The sequence below is a fragment of the Prunus mume genome, linkage group LG1 (genome assembly GCF_029339155.1).
Source record: "Prunus mume cultivar Tortuosa linkage group LG1, ASM2933915v1, whole genome shotgun sequence".
In the NCBI taxonomy this organism is placed as follows: domain Eukaryota; kingdom Viridiplantae; phylum Streptophyta; class Magnoliopsida; order Rosales; family Rosaceae; genus Prunus; species Prunus mume.
Genome location: NC_142698.1, coordinates 6,112,360 through 6,124,205, shown reverse-complemented (window position 1 = coordinate 6,124,205; position 11,846 = coordinate 6,112,360). Strand labels below are relative to the sequence as shown.

The following is an 11,846-nucleotide window of genomic DNA, read 5'->3' as shown; positions in this document are numbered from 1 at the left end:
ATCATTTCTCTAATCATTCTTTGAAGTGCCCCCATGTCATTCAGAGCATTGACAAGATGGGGATTTCGCCCCTGTTTTGATTGGATGTGATCAATCCTGCTCCATTCTGTATGGCCCGCGTAACTTCCTCCCGTGTTCTTCCTCTTCTTCAAAATCCGGATGATTCCTAGTTTGCCCTCGGTCCTTCTGCATTGGTGGCAAAGAGGTTAATTTCTCCCTCTGCCTCCCGCTTTTGTTGGTGGAGGGAATGGATTGTGATCCATTCTTTTGGGTCTGTAAGGCAACACAACTGGTTGCTCAAGCAAGAGTGCCAAGGGTTGATCACTTGGGGCCACAGGTTGTGAAACAGTGGAGGTTCGCTGATTCTAGGGACTGAGGCCATCGTGCAGGCCTTCGCCGAACTGGAACCTCATGTTCTTGAATGGGAAGGGCTCATCCCCTCTGTCCAACTTGGATTTCTCCACGTCCTAGTATTCTAGCTATATGTGCGATGATAAGGTTATCTTGGTATGGCCATGTCAGGCCCTAGCAGAGGTCCATAAGGGAGGTCTAGCTGTTGGACCACAACAACTGGTTTGGAATTTTGGCCATAATTTCATGGTCCTTTCTCGAATCGCTTATTGACTTGCCATTGCATCATGGCTATCATGTTGTTTAGAGTATTCTAGCTCTTTTGCGTTGTGGCTTCCTGTCGGAACATAGCCTCCTGTATCTAGTTTAGCCTTCTGGAACTAGACCTAGAATGTCTGCTCCTAGTCCTACCTTGAGCTGATTGCCTAGCATCACTTTCTTCTTACTCCAGTCATTCTCAGAGGGCTACTTGGTCTCTTTCCATGGCACAGTGTGAATTATGATTAGAACTTCCAATATTCATATACTTTAAAAGATGTTTCTAGGAGTATGTATATTGAGAAGTCCCACTGGACGTACCAAATTGTTCACCCGTTTTAGGTTTGTTCCTGTGATAGTAGGGTAAAGTTCCTCATTGCCTTGAAAACCATTGACTGGTCAACAAGTCAACTTTCTTTAGTGTGCGAGCGTGCCACTACTAGCAATGAGAAATTCTAGCAGACTTCTTAAAAATAGATAACTTGCGTCCAAGTTACTGATTTCTAAATAAGCGATTGTGAATTTGGGTGAGGAACATCTCCCAAGTAAGTTCTTTTCTTGCCTCAGACTGGTGAGGACTTCACAATTTTTCACAGTAAAAAATTGGTAGTTCTTGTCAGAATAAATAATAAGAAAGTGAACTGTTTTTAGGCGGAACTGTCTTTTACAAAACTCAAAAAGGAAAAACCAACTCTAGAAAGACAAAAGGAGGGATGGACTTCTATTTCTACCTAGATAGATGCTTCGATGCAAATTTGACTGGATATGCCTTTGGTGGACTATCAACAACCTCAACTGTTAAGTTTCAGTTGTAAATCGATACCAACGTTCGAGTTTGGCAGAGCTTTAATCTATTTCATGCTTTGGAAGGCTTTTTGAAAGGGCAAAATTGGGACCTCTTCAATCTAGAAAGGGCAGAAGTGGCTGGGCTTGATGATTACTGAGCTGCTGTACTATGGTACTGCTACTGCTTGATCAGGGCTCTCCATAAATTTGTTGAGGTTTTCATATTTGTAAAAACCCGAACTCTGCTTGATTTGGCTTATGCTGAACCAAATTTGTAATGAGAGAAATCTCATTTTAAATGACTTATTTCTCTAAGTCTGAACTGAAGTTAGAGATTTTGATTTGTAATTGGCTTCTTTCTTGTGGCTAAATGAGCTTTTGGTTGCTTAAGTGTTTTGAAGGCTTTTGAGATCAAGTGATCATTTTGAGTTTTGTTTTTGATTGATTTTTTGGCTATCCTCTGATCTGTTTCACCTTCTCTCATTTTATAGAAAATGCTGGAGTGGGTTTTTTGAATATTTAGAATGGGCGGCAGATTTTCTAAAAACAAGATCTTTTGTTTTTCAAATGTCAAAGAAAAAGGGAAGTTATCTATTATGGCAAGTAGACCATCAATAGTCAGTTCTAAGACAATCACCTCCTTGTTTTTCTTGAAAGAGAACCTAATCCTTCTTTAATTCTAACTGCTCTTTGTAAGAGTTCAAACTGCCGTGATGGCTAGTTTTGATATTCCAGCTGAAAAACTCTCTGCTTCCTACTTATCTCTTGAAAATGTAGTCTGCTTATCTTTTGGAAGTGGTGCCCACTCTGGAGCAAATTTTTTCTGAATATATAAAAGGGATTTTGATCTTCTTTTGCCTGAAAAAAAAAAAAAAAGTCTGGAGACTTTTGCTTATTAAGACTTCTTTTCATTAATTTCCATCAACTCAGTTGAGATTGCTGACTTTTCAAAATTTAGGTAGTCATGTGGGTTTGCATCTATTTTGGGCTTTTTCTTCTCATTTAATCATGCCAAGCCTAGTTTGAGTTTTTGGGACTTATGAACTGATATCTTTTGGTTTTTTGAAGTCCAAGTTTATCTTCGAAGGTTGACAGGTCCCGGGATAGGTTTTTCGTTCTTGGGCTGCTTTCCCAACTTCTTCTAATCAAGCCCAAGTGGTGCTCATTTTTGTGGGTTTCCAAAAATGGGCTAAATGCTGGTGGTTGTCAAAAATTGATATGGGCTTTTTGATATTGGACTGGGTGTGCCAAATTAGGCCCAAACATCCTCTTCCCATCATTTGTAGTAACCTTCACCTCATACCCCTCATTGATAGCATAATGTGAAATAGCTTCTCTTAACTCTTTCTTAGATGTAAATAACATGTTCACTTCAAATTGAGGATTCACCATATTAGTCTTAGCATTAAACTCTGGATACCTTGATGTTTTTCCTTCATCATCAGAATTAGGTGGACTACCAAAGCCATTTGAGTTGTAATTCTCATCAAGCAGAGTATCATTCATGTGACATTGAGGTATAAATGGCTTTTCTTGTTTCTTCATCTTTTTTTCAACATACACTGGAACCTTGGGAATTTGAACATTGTGCATAAAAATATTATCATCCTCAAGAGCTGCATCATTTTCCTCATCATAAATTTATTTGGCAGACTCATCACTAGTGTCTTCATATATGGGAACACTATGAAGTGAAGCCTCACCACTAGCCTCAACAACATCATCTTCCTCATCGTCATCAACAGCAACAACCTCAACATAATTCTCATTTACTTGATCAAGCATTCATCTGGAATATCATTAAAGAATTGCTCATATTCTGTCTGTTGTGATTGACTGTAATTCTCCTCAATAATGTCAAGCACATCAACCTCATGATCTACATATACCACAATATGCAGATTGATACAGATGATAGATAACATATCTAAAATTTCAGCATCTGAATTCAACCTAATACCCCTTCATGGACTCCCTTACCAACAAAAGTGTAATAAAATCCTCTGCAATTTTGAATCCCACTTTGCTTCATAATATCCCTTAATTCTATTGTAGAAAACCTATCTGGATCAATATTATCATAAACATCTATTGTGCCTCCCTCATAATCCTTCCCATTGTTCATGAATTTACCAACATATCTTAACTCCATAATAAAGTGTCAATCATCTGAAAAAAATTTACTTTTTTGGCATATAGTTAACAATAGCGGACATATTATATTTTGACAAAAAAAGAATTTAAAAACATCCAAATTATATTCCTAAAGCACTACCAGACAACCCTCTCTACAAGCAAGATCTTTTTTCCACCTTACACTATTCATCCACCATGCTCAGTCCATTTCACATGTGATGAATGCATATAAAATACTACCACAACACACCAAAAACAACAATAAACCAACGTCACAACAACAATAAATTCGTATATTAACTCAGAAACTCACTTGGATGAATTGGAGCTTTCTTTGGGTCCACACCTTTGGAATTCACCATGTTTGCTTCTTCACGAAAGTCCCCGATAGCAACAGAGCTGAATCAAACCCAATTCAAACCCCAAATATTCCAAAATTGTATGCTTCTTACTTGCGAATCTGAATCGTACGCTAAACCTCAAAATCGACCCGCCTTTTCCCCCAATCCCGAACCCTAAAATTGTTTTCGGGAGAAATGCGCGAGAATCATGTTTTGATTCAGGGGCTGAGATGAAAGGGCAATAATACCCCTGCACGTACTCACCACAAGCGTCTTAACTGACAAAATTCCCAATTGAACTTGATTTGTTAACAATGCAAAATGTGATGACCAAAATCGAAAAATTAAAAGTGCAGTGACCAAAATTAAAATCGGGCCAAACCTCAGTTTGAATGAAATAAAAAAAGTTGTTTAATCTCATAAATCATAATTGTCCACTATTTTAATATAATTAAAATTAATTTTATTTATTTATATTAAAGTTAACAATTATGAGAGGTAAATTTAATTTCATGTTAAAAATATAAGCCAATAATGTTTTAAAAAAATTGGCGCATTTGATAAGGCCATATAGGCCGAGCCCATTGGCCCGCCCATAAGCTCAAAAATACTTAGTTTATTGAAGATAGAGACCCAACCTAGCCCGTACAACTCTTAGAGCTAAACAAACCTGCTATTAGGTAGAGCTTGGGCGAACGCCTATTAGGGCAAGCCTAATCGGCCCGACCCATTTTACATGCCTACAACACCATTATCCACAATATATATTTGTTTTAATTGTTGGTTTTCTTTGAATTCAAGTAATGATGAGACAAGCCTAACCAAAAAAAAAAAATTGAAATCAATGCACAACTAAAACCTAATACAACATGTGAGACCGAACCAAAACCGAATTAAACCAAATCAAACTGATTATTTATTTGGTTTGATTTTCAATTTTGGGGTAAAACGAATTGAATTGGACCGTGCCCGCCCTATTTGCTGACACCCAATGGCACGAGATGTAATTTATGCCAATTACGCATTCATCGTCTAGGGCAGCCCATGGACTAGATTTATCTAGGGCCCAAAATGATAAGAAAGCCACGTACGACACGCGTAAGATGCTTGTATGCCAGATAACATGAAAGTTGACTAGGCATTCTGACCAACAAGGAAAGTTACAAATGAAGTGTCCACAGAGTGCACATACAGCTAAGCCAAGGCCAAAACCTGCAAAAGCAAAGCCAGACAAGGCGGCACCCGAGCAAAAGGGATTGATAGGCCAAACCAAAGAGGTAAGTAAAGCGCGTCATAGGAGTGGCACTTCTGTAATTACTAAAAAAGAAGAGGTCTATTATAATAAATCTCTTCTTATATATACACATATGTCTTATTTGTCTGCCGTGCTGTGTATGATACTGTAAAAGTTTGATGCAACAGAGAGTCTCCCTTCCCTCTCACCAAAGCTCTAGAGTCTGTAGAATCTTTGTATTTTATTTATCTTGGTGATTATAACGGTGGGCAAGTTTCTTTGAGGATCTGAGACCAGTCTTTATCTCATGGAGGATCGAAAGGAGGTGATTCTCTTCTTCTTCTTTTTTCTTCTATTGGCTGTGGTTGGTTTGTTTGGTTGCTGGGAAAAAAATAACTGAGGCAAAGTGAGGGAAGTGAGGGAAGTTTGGGTTGTTTTGGTTGCGAAAGGTGAAAGAAAGAAACCCAAGTTAGCAATTTTATTTGAATTTTGTAAATGGTTCTGTTGGACTAAACGACAAGTGTGGAGTTCAAAATCTGTTCTGTAAATAGTATCTTTTGTTTTCCTGCGTTTTCTGGGTAACCAAACGGAGCTTAAACATTTTTTTGGGAGAGGTGGGGGACGGGGGTTGTGAATTCTGTTTAATTTGTTCATTGGCTTGAAATTCCATAGAAAATTAGATCTATTATTATGATTTTATTGGTCAAGTTTCCATCTGTTTCTTTCTCTTAATTCCAGTTTGAAAACTTAAAGCAGCTTTTTTTGTTGCTGAGTCTTTTGACCTTTGCTGAGACATCCACAGAAGCAATGATTACCGTTTTCAAAGCTTATAAACAGTCAAAGTTGTCTCCTTTTTTATATAATTGGAGGGTTTTGAATTTCAATGTTTGTCACAATCAGCTTAGAGTCTTTTAAATACAATTCAACTATGTGATTTGTCATTTTGAAAGAACAGAATGAAATACAGGGATTGAGTTTTTCAAAGCTTGAATCTTAAAACTGGTTATACCAACCATGTTACAATTGAATACGCCCCTGAAATGGCTAGTTAATGAGTGTTTATTTCATACCTCTTCATTATAACTTGGGTTTGAACGTACAGATTATTTAATCCTATCCATGTAGGTTGCTATTTATTGATTGAGTGCTTTCTTTTCGTGTTTCCTTAACCCAGAGAGTTTTTTTTATATTTTTTATTTTATAGAAATGATATTCTACTATAATCCAATCTAAATTACGGGAAGTGAGATTCATACTCGGGTACAGTGGGGTCAACTTGACTAAACCCATATCTGCTCCTTAACCTACATATTATTTACCTTTGAAATAGGTTGTTTTCTCTCATCTCTAATAGATGGATGGTAAAAATTGTGGCCAATGTATGTGGGTCTAAATTGTTTTGTTCTATGGTTAATGTTTAAGCTCATTGAAGATGGAGAGAAGCAATTTTCAATTGGCAATGTTGATTCCTTTATTGCAACTAATTACATTTTATTTATTTATTGCTACTTTGCTTCATGCAGAAAAATGCCCCATGGTTATCAGTGCCCCAATTTGGGGACTGGGATCAGAAGGGCCAAGTCCCAGACTACTCTCTTGATTTCTCAAAAATAAGGGAAATGAGGAAGCAAAACAAGAGAGATGTGTCCAGAGCCAGTCTTGGAAATGAAGAAGAACTCATTGCCACAAACACAGCTAATGTGGAACCTCCCCACAATGACCACCACCCCCATTACCATCAGAGGCACCACTCTCCCACTGTAAGAGATTCCTTTTATGGCCTTTCTTTTCAGTTTTTATTTTGGTATTTAAATGTGATAAAATGGCATTATGATACAACTATACAAGTGGTAGTTGGTCTAGTTATAAATGAAGAGAGAGTAGGCTTATGAACAATATTTATGGCAGAGGCATGCATGTGGTAGCACTGTTGGGATGGTGGGGATCGTGAAATCGACCACCCTTTATTAAAGCAGCTGAGTCCAAAATTTAATACTTGAAAGATTTTTTGCCCCATGAGGATTACTTAGGGAAGGATCACTTTTTTTTTCTTCCTGGGGGTTTGAATAAAGGATACAAGTCATCTAGTTCAGGGATCAGCTAAGCCTATTGACCAAATCCTTGATGAAACATGCAAAATGTCTTTTTGGGTCTGAGAAAGTCCAATAGGAAAGTTTATTTTTATTTTTATATATATTCAGAAAAATCCTGGGGAATACCCATTATGGTGATTATCTTTGAGAACAATTCACATAGTTGCACATATAGAAATAACTTAGAATGTTTTTATGAATTTATTAAGGTTACATTTAATTTTAAAAGTGGTTCCACATGCATGAGATGCTTCAGGCCATTAAAATAATCTGTTGTGTTTAATTAAACTATAAAAAAGAAAAAGATATCCTCTGTATGCTGGAATAAGAATTTAATGAGTGATCCTAGATATGTATACGCAAGTCCAAATGGTGCACATGCACCGGCTGATTTAGGCCATATAATTTAATATTGGTGGATAATTGTATTGACTGTGGATTTATCTGTCAATTTGAGAAGATGTCATTTGTTTGTGTGTGTTTGGAAGAGGGTGGGGGAAAACACAGGATACATGCATGATCTATTTGCATTTTCTCCCAATGGTTTACATATATTTTATGTGGTCATCAACCAACAAGAAATAGAAAGGAATCATTTTAAGAATGTTTCTTATGGCATTTATGCAATAAGCAGTTTGATTGTTCCTAATCATGTCATTTGGACCATTTTTCCTATAAAAAAAGCATAGTGATTAGTTGTCTAAATAATTATGGATTACTTTTATATAAGAAAGGGCCCCATGATGGTGAATGGGTTTGACTCAGCTACATGATCATGAACTGTCTTTGTCATATACTTTAATCTTTAATTTGGTTTTGTTAACAAGATCGTATGATTTATTGTTTGTTGGTTTTTTGTTTGTTTTCGGAACAGACTCGAAGGAGCATCTTCAGCTACTTCAACTGTTGTGTGAGAGCCTGATGAGCAAGTAGACTGTATGTTGAGGGGATTAACTTACCTCCTTGGCCTTGTTATGTGTTTCATGTTTTCTACTTTGAGAATGGGTGTTATTTTTCCTAACCCCACCCCCTCATTTGTTCTGTGTTGTTGGATTTGGTGATTAGTAGTGTTTCTGATTTTTCTTTGCTCATGTTTCTGCTCTCTGCATCATGTAATGCTGCCTTGGCCTCTTTAACAAAACCTTGCATGTATGTATGATGCAAGATGCCTTGGTGCTTCTCCCTCTGTAGTCTCTATACGTTGTATAAAATGTCACCCTGAAAAATTTATTTCATATTAGTAGAAATAGAAGTTGTTAAAGAGTTTCAAAGTTAGCTTAAGGATTGGTTTAATCTGAACAGAGATAAATGATGTCAAGAAACTATGATGACCATCATTGGGTTAATTTGGAGAGGTAATGTTCATTTACCATCATGAGTGAACCATGCCCAATATGAAAGTATTTCGACCAAGGGAAAAAACCATCATATAAGTTTCCACTTTGCAGTCAATCCGACTTATGTATTTATGAATTTTGGAGAGAAGGAAATGGGAAAAGAGAAGAGAGACATGAAGCATAGGCTACTTTTTCTTGCAAATTTCATCCTTTTAAGAAGTGGATAATGCTTCTTTCTAAGACCATCGCCAATTGTAAGGTCATCTCAAACGTAAAAGATGCTAAGGGGCTGCACCAGACTGTCAATTACAATTATAATTCGCAGAAGAAGATGAGGTCGTTTGAGTTAGAAAAGACCAAGTAGCAAATTACATGGAACAGAGAAAAGCCCCAAATTAAACGCATCAAGAGACGAAGAAGATCGGGATACGTAATCAAGAAAAGGTCGCGCAGAGAAGAAAGAAGACACGATAAAGCTGGAAGACAAAGTGTATATCCCTTTTTAAAAATAAATAAAATAAAATAAAGTAAAGGAGTGTTTGAGTAAGACAAGGAGCTCATCTCTTCCAATATAAGAATAGACACAGATTTCAAGTAAGCAAATAACTGTCCATTGAAATGAACAATTCACAAACAGATTCAAGCGAGTTAAGTTTTCCTCCACAACTATACTACTATACGAAATTCACAGATCCAAGAAGTGAAGTTCTGCTCAAGAAATATACAGCACTTGAGTTCACATAGAAGCTCCTACGATTCCTAACAGTTATATACAGCATTTGAGTTCACATAGCTCCAAGGAGTGAAATATAGAGCACTAGAATTCACATAAAAGCTGTTTATACGAAAATGAACAGCCTATGAAGACCAGACACATGGACGAAACTGAACGACCATGGTAGCCTTGGCACCATGCCTACAATTCATCAATTAGGGCAACACCCTTTCCGGGACATGTGGCGGGCCCACAATTGGCGTCTACAGTCTCATATCGAAATTCTACAAAATGCACACCTCCCAAGGCCTATAAAAGACTACTATCCCAAAATGGAGTAACTGAACTTACGGCATAATGCCTATTGATATGTCAGTTTAATCTTACCAAAACCCGTACTTATTTAAACATCGGAGACTTCAGCGGTACCTGCGGTACCTAAAGGTCTTACCAAGCTTGTGTTATTTTACAGATCCGTGCTCTCCGAGGCCCAAAAGCATATCGAAGGCCCAACATCACTAAGTTGGCCTCAGAAGCTGCCGAACCATTTTTGAGTGTCAACAATTTGGCGGTCTATGCGAAGCGATCTAAATCAACTCACTATCTCTAGAACACATGGGGCCGCCGGTACCAGCGTTCTGGTAGAAGGCGATTACCGTTGGTAGGCAAAGTGGAGCGAGCCTGCGCTGCCCCTTGCACTCATTCGGCAATTCACCCATGATCTGGACCACCGAGCTTACGGCCCAAATCACTTCTCTTGGCGGGACATGGCTAAACTCAAGAACATAACAACCTTCTTTCGTCCAAAGTGGATGAAACCAGGCGATTGCTCAATCAACAACATGCGCGAGAATATCCAAACCACCCAATCTTTCCGAGCTGCGGACTCCCGGTCGTGAAGAAAAGAAAGAAGGGGCAAAGGCAATGCATGTGTCCTCCCAGCGGTTGGTAGTTACGCACCCAAGGATCAACCACACATACCGAAAAGGTGTAATCGATTGTCGCCATCGGATTAACGGCCGGAAGCCGAAAAACAGATATCTCGATCGAGGATCAATGCTCACCTAAAGGACTCACGGATGAGAGTTCTAGGGAACAAATCACCCATTCGGAAAGTTCGGGGCTTAGAATCTACCGCGAATGAGACTATGAGTATGTCCTTTCCAAGACCAAAGAATCTACCTACCATTCGGCAACGCCAGCGAGGGCGGACCTTCAAGTCCACGGAGAACTTCAGAGGACTATGGTTCGAGAGATTCCAAGGCTAGGATCCGTCATCCGACTCATCTTTGGAGGGTTGAAGATGGAAAATGATCGGATCCGCTCCTAAGAGCCTAGCTGGGAAAACTTCAGCCAGGACCCTTCACGAACACATCAAGAAATCCAAGCGGAGAGGATGTGCAGCCACTTAGCATATCGTTCTGCTGGAGTAGAAGATCCCCTCACACATCTCCACTCTTTGGTCCGTCGTAGGATGCAAAGGTCTCAACGACTAGGGGCAATGCACTGCCGTTCCCATCCTCCCTTCTGAGCGGCGTTGAATTGGTTCTACCGTGCTGGGCGGAGCGGTAGATTCCTTTGATGAATTGAAACAGATTTTCCTCAATCACTTTATGATCGACCGGACCGTCGTATTCTGCCGATAATCGTGCGGTTCGGAGAGAAGATGAGCCCTACAGAGAATATCGCACGTTTGATCATGAGTACTTGAGGTGTCTCGAAGCAGAGCGGCAGGCGACCTCGGTGCCTTTAAGAGTGGCCTACATGTCTTCGCACTTTTAACTCGTGCGTAGCAAGCTGGCGCACTTATGACGTGATGAAGTAAGCGGCAATTCCACCAAGGCCGAGTATTTCAACTCAAAGTTCGAGCCTTTGGCTCGGCGAAGGAACCGAGAAGTTATCCCATGCGAGGAATCTCATGCGCCCCTAGGAGGCGGCGAATCTCGGTAGGGCACACGGAAAGATAACCGTGACAATTGGCGGGGACACTCAAAGAAAGGAAAGGGAAAATACGGTCTCAATGACCACCGGGCGCCTACCAAATGCCTACCACGGTTAGCAAGTTTGCACTTTGTTGAATACCACTTATGAGGCTGTTCTAATGAGCGAGCACGAGATAATACCAAAGCCTAATCACGAAAGCCCGACCGGCAGACAATCAAGATATCGCAAATTCTACGATACCACTAGCACAATAGACCATATACGGAGGATTGCATAAGCTTTGAGAAAATTGTCGGCGATTGATTCGGGAGGGAAAAATGGACGATACATTGCTAGACCTCCATAGCGCCGATCTCGAGCGTAAATCGGAGAAATATGATCAGGCACCATCGCGAGGCCCACCTTGCGGGTGCGAGTAGCGATCGATGAAGAAATATACGGGCGCTCACTACCCTCAAGTCTTGGCATAGAAGTCAACCCGGCACAACAAGGTCTCGAAGGTGGGATGGGAGCCCATCACATTTTCGAAGAGGAAGAAAAAGGGATCCTTTAACCCCATAATGACCCGATGATCATTTGAGCTTAAATTGCGACTACGATGTAGGCGAGTGTTGATCGACATCGAAAGTTCGGTAAATGTAATTTTGCGAA

The 11,846-nt window shown here is 39.4% G+C and overlaps 1 protein-coding gene across 1 annotated transcript; it reads left to right on the top strand.

Moving 5' to 3' along the window:
* The first annotated feature begins 5,256 nt into the window (after positions 1–5,256).
* LOC103331772 (uncharacterized) lies at positions 5,257–8,460 on the top strand. The gene is made up of 3 exons (XM_089044074.1): positions 5,257–5,431; positions 6,630–6,866; positions 8,074–8,460. Exons 1-3 carry the CDS (start codon positions 5,414–5,416, stop codon positions 8,119–8,121), a joined length of 303 nt encoding a protein of 100 aa, XP_088900200.1. The 5' UTR covers positions 5,257–5,413; the 3' UTR covers positions 8,122–8,460.
* The last annotated feature ends 3,386 nt before the right edge of the window (positions 8,461–11,846 follow it).

Coding starts and splice junctions, on each gene's coding strand:
- LOC103331772 (XM_089044074.1), top strand. Junction 6,867..8,073: donor AGAGGCACCACTCTCCCACT/GTAAGAGATTCC, acceptor TTTTCGGAACAG/ACTCGAAGGAGCATCTTCAG.